Source organism: Rhincodon typus, unplaced genomic scaffold, assembly GCF_021869965.1.
Source record: "Rhincodon typus isolate 14 unplaced genomic scaffold, sRhiTyp1.1 hic_rhity00001177, whole genome shotgun sequence".
NCBI lineage: Eukaryota > Metazoa > Chordata > Chondrichthyes > Orectolobiformes > Rhincodontidae > Rhincodon > Rhincodon typus.
The window spans coordinates 25,758-30,829 of record NW_025966815.1 but is presented as its reverse complement, the minus strand read 5'-3'; the positions used below and the strand labels follow the sequence as shown (position 1 = coordinate 30,829).

Here is a 5,072-nt window from a genome sequence, read left to right as displayed (position 1 = left end):
GTTAAACTGCTCTTTTCCCCAAAGCACAGCCTAATTTTCCTTTTCAGGTATTTATCTGCTTCCAACACATCACATTCCAGCTCAACTTGCTGTGCGACTCCTTATCTCCCCTGACTCCTTGCTTATCAAAACCCTTTGTACTTTGGATACTGCAATTTAAAACTATCCTTAACTTTCTTTATTCCAAGGAGAGCAATCATAAATTCTGTAGTTGCCCACATCATTGTACGCTCTGGCGTAATTCTAGCGCGTGTGTGAACTTTTTCCTCTGATTCTGGAGATTAGACGTTTAAGTCCCATTCCAGGCACAGAATCCAGGTTGATGCTCCCAATGAGAGAGTGCTGCACTGTCAGAAATTCTGTGTCTTAGGTAAAATGTTAAAACATGACTCATTCTACCTCTTGTTGAATGTGAAAGATCCATGGGGCTAAGTGGAGTAAGAGGAAGGAAGTTCCGTCTGGTGTCGTGCTGAATGTTTGAAACCTTGATCAGCGTTGGGAGTGATGAGGACATTATCAGATTGCTCTTTGTGGAAGCTTGCTGTGCACAAGTTGGTTGTCATGTCTCTTACACTGCAACAGTGACTACACTTCTCCAAAAGTACCTCATTTCCTGTAACACATTAAGTTTTTTTCTTCTTTAATTGTTCATGAGATTATGGTGTTGCTGACAAGCCCAGCATTTGTTGCCCATCCATAATTGCCCTTGAACCAAGTGCCTTCCTAGGATCATTTCAGAGGGCAGTTAAGAGTTAACCACATTGCTGTGGGTTTGGAGTCATGTGTAGACTGGACCAGGGAAGGTTGGCAGTTTCCTTCCCTCAAGGGCATTGTGAACCCAATGGGTTTTTACAACAGTCAATGATAAATTCTTGGCCACCATCACTAAGACTAGGTTTCAATCCCATGGTTTATGAATTGAATTTAAATTGCACCAGTTGCTGTGGTGAGATTTGAACCCACGTCCCCAGGGCTGTAGTTTGGGCCTTCAGATTACTAGCCCAGTGACATTACCACCTGCTAAAGATCTGAAGCATTGAAAAGTGCTGTACAAATGCAAGCCTTTGTCCTTATGTATGTCCTCTATGTCCATTCACCATTCAAAGGCTGGGGGAAGAGACTCCAGAGGTGGTATAACTGAAGTGCATCCTCATTGCCCTCCTGATGGCCCTATCTCCGATGCTGGGCTGTAGCGGGGGAGGCAGTAGCTGTTCAAGTCCCACTGGTTGTCTGCTTGTCATTCAGAGTGCAGCTATGATTTCTGCTCAGACTGAAGCATCTGAATGTGCTAATGGGAACTACCCCTCGACTTATTCCTCACAGAGAACGTGGATCTTCTGGAGACGGCACAGGTACTGAGTGAGATTGCAGGCCTCCCCCTGACGGAGAGAGAGCGGGCAGAAGCTGAGGAGCAGGCTGAGCCCCTGGCCGAGAGGCGTGAGCGGCACCTCTTGGTCTTGTCGACTGTGGCCCGGGAGAGCCTGGAGCTTCAGGTGCCCCAGGATGTGATGCTGGAGCTACCCAATGGCATCAAGATGTACGGAAAGGACCTCGCTGCGATCACTGAACTGTTACACCCGACCCAGGTACCGTCTGCACGGGTGTGAGGGTTCTGAGTTGCAGGAGTAAACATTGCAGGCCCTTTTTGATGTCTATGCAGTGAGACTGCAACTTGCTCTGGGGGTGTTTGATGGGCTCAGTGTAGAGGAAGCTTTACTCAGTATCTAAAATCATGCTGTACCTGCCCTGGGAGTGTTTGATGGGGTCAGTTTCAGGGAAGCTTTATTCTGTATCTAACCCCATGCTGTACCTGCTCTGGGAGTGTTAGATGGGGACAGTACTGTCGGAGCTGTGCTTTCACTTTAAAGAGTAAAGGAAACTTTACTTCTAGTTAAAAGAGTAAGGAAAGTTTTATTCTGTATTTAGCCCTGTGCTGTCACTGTCCTGGAAGTATTTGATGTAGTCAGTGCTGAAGGAGCTTTACTTTCAGTTTAAAGGAGTAGAGGCAGATTTATGTTCAGTTGAAAAGTGTAGAGGGATCTTTAATCTGTATCTAACCTCGTGCTGTATGTCTTAGGAGTGTTTGACGGGAATTAGGTCACGTGGCCTTTACTTCCTGTTTAATTTTAGTTTAAAAGAATAGAGGAAGCTTTACTCTGTATCTACCCCATGCTTTTCCCTGTCCATGGAGTGTTTGATGGAGACAGTGTTGACGGAGCTTCACTTTTGATTTAAAAAAGTAGAGGAGGTTTTACTTTGTTTCTAACCTTTGCTTTGCCTCAATTAGGAAGATTTGCAGTAGTGTGGTGTGGCAGTAGTATTTCTCACCTATCTGAAAATGAAAGAAATGTCACTTGCCAATCACAAGTGTTAATCTCTGTTCAGACTGTGACCTTTCAACTCCCAGGTGCTGCTGCAGACAGGACCTCGGAAGTTCACCTTAGCTACAGCTGACACTGTAATCTCAGCTGGCTCTTTACTCTTCACTGTATCCCAGGAGACAAGCCAAGAGGAACCATCAGCAAAGCCGCAAGGTAACATCACTGCCATTTCTCAGCTCAGTTCTGCAGCTTTCTGAACTCATCTTCCTTGAACGTGTTTCTTTATCTAGATCCAGAAGTGGAAACAGAAGGGAAATTGTACAAGTGCTATCTCTGTAGTTTGACCTTTAATCGCCGTGGCAACTATGTCCGACATAAGAAAGTCCACATGGTTAACACAGAGGTTAGTGGTGTGGTTTTGTTTTGTACTTTTTCATTCCAGCTCAGTAACGTTGCCTGTTACCATCGAGCCTCAGGTCACCCACTGCTGAAATAGCCCAGCAAGCCACTCAGTTACATTCGAGGTGCTGGATCACCTTCGCCTTCTCAAAGGCAGTAATGAATTGAGAGCAATCCTTAGCTTTACCAGTGATAGTATCAGCTGGTGAATGAATTGAGGAAAGCTATCTGGGCCCCACAGATATCCAGCTGTGGATATTTGTAATTAACCTGTGAAGATACATTATGATCCATCTCTGGAGCAGTGGGTCTTGAACCCTAGCCTTCTGGCTCAGAGGTTAGGGACACTGTTACTCTGCCGCAAGAACCCCCTCAACTCCCAACTGTACACTTGGACTGTGCAATCAGTTAGCTGATGGCAGGCAGGACTGTGATATGGCTGTATGATCGATCCCAGGAGTGGGTTAAACAGGGAGAAATCACCTAGAATTCTGTAAAAGACCACTTCCGAAGACAAGCATGTGAGTTTTATGTAAAGTGCTGTGTGCTGTCCTGAGACCTTTGAAGTGAAACATCTTTCTGATTCAGGGCAGACAAAGCATGGTTCCTCAGAAAGCTTTGAATGAATAATTCCTTTTTTTTTTGCTGAATGAGGAAAGAAAGTCCTGACATTTCTTCTGAGAACCAGGGTAAGGGTCTAAATGACTGGGATTTGTGTCACTGATGTTTCAGAGTGATGGTGTGGCTTGGTTTCTCTACCCTCCTCCCCAAAGTGAGAAATAGGAAAGCTATTTATATATTGACTGACTTTCACAACTTCAGGATGTGCTTTACAACCAGTGAGGTTTTGAAGTGTGGCCACTGTTGAAGTGTTTGAATAAGTAAATGAGCATAAGTATGGAATAAATATCGGTCAAGATATTGTGGAGAGGGAATCCCTGTTTTGAGTAGCGTGTGCTGAGTGAAAAGATGTCCATTTAATAACTCATCTGAAAGATGGCACCCTCTGACAATGCAGCACTCCTTCAGTATTGCACTGGAAGTATCTGCTTGAGTTTTGTATTTGAGCCTTTGTTCTTAATCCCTTGACCAGCAGACTTGGGAGTGCAAGTGATTTCTAACTCAGCCACACTGACACCGTGGTGGGCCGGGCAGAGTCACTGGGATATCCTGTTCCTGGTCACCATGGAGTGACCACAGTAATGTCCATTAGCTGGTCTGGATTTGGTCTTGTGGGTTTACTGAGAGAAAGTCTAGATGTTGAGAATTGAACATGGGAGGCACCACGACTAATCCTGTCCTTGCTACCTGTTCTGACATGTTCTTCTGGGTCAGTGGTAACGATTAAGGATCATGAAAATGACATCTGTGTTGGTCTCCTTAGTGCTAGGAATTAAAGCCAACTGGAGCCTGTCGTGCTGCACAACAATGAGGGACACAGCTGCTGTTAACTCTCTTTTCCCTCCTCTTGTTCCCAATCTCTGTGCGCCCTTCTCTTGCAGGAAGATGCCAGGTACAAGTGCCCACACTGTGACCGCCAGTTCATTCAGCATTGTGACCTGAGGAGACACGTTCACATTCACACAGGAACGCAGCCCCACAAGTGTGACGTGTGCAGGAAAGGCTTTCTCAGAGCCAGGTACGGAGAGAATTTGCAGTTTGCAAAAGGACATGTTCAGCCACCAGTCATCTCTTGCCCCCAACTAGGATCGCTCTTGGTTTGAAACATGGAATGCTGGAGAAACTCAGCAGACCTGGGAGCTTCTGTAGAAAGAGAAACAGAGTCAATGTTTTGAGTCCAGTGACCTTTCAGCAAACCCTTTTCCAAAGAAGGGTCACTGGAGTTGAAATGTTGGCTGTTTTTCTCTCTCCACAGATACTGCCAGGCTTGCTGATTTTCTCCAGCACTTTGTTTTTGTTTCAGATCCGCAGCTCTTTGTTTGGCTTCAGTTTGTGGTTCATGTTTTAATCTGCTCTAATTTCAGCGATCTGGTGGTCCACAAGAGATTTCACACCAAAGATCGCCCGTTCCAGTGCAGCCAGTGCCAGAAATCCTTCTTCCAATCTGGTGAGTTCATCACAGGGATTTCCACAAACCACTCGATTAGACTGCAGCCTGCAACTCATTCCCGAGTGCCTGCTACTCGATGCATAAAATCAGTTCAACCCTTTGCAATCCTCACTGTTACTCCTGCTCCAAGTCAAGAGCCAAGACCTCTCCTTTCCACGTCTTCCTTAAACTAACCATTATAAGTTAGAGATAACAAGGTGTAGAGCTGGAGGAACACAGCAGGCCAAGCAGCACCAGAGGAGCAGGAAAGCTGACGTTTCGGGTCTGGACCCTTCTTCAGA

General features: G+C 45.7%; 1 protein-coding gene across 1 annotated transcript in view; it reads left to right on the top strand.

The window, feature by feature from the left end:
• The first annotated feature begins 1,306 nt into the window (after nt 1-1,306).
• LOC109913567 (zinc finger protein 271-like) overlaps nt 1,307-5,072 on the top strand; it is a 9,899-nt gene continuing 6,133 nt past the window's right edge. The window contains exons 1-5 of the mRNA XM_048592418.1: nt 1,307-1,586; nt 2,408-2,534; nt 2,612-2,724; nt 4,223-4,359; nt 4,706-4,788. Of these exons, the coding sequence (XP_048448375.1) occupies nt 1,509-1,586; nt 2,408-2,534; nt 2,612-2,724; nt 4,223-4,359; nt 4,706-4,788 (538 nt within the window). The 5' untranslated portion in view covers nt 1,307-1,508. The remainder of the gene's footprint in view (nt 1,587-2,407; nt 2,535-2,611; nt 2,725-4,222; nt 4,360-4,705; nt 4,789-5,072) is intronic.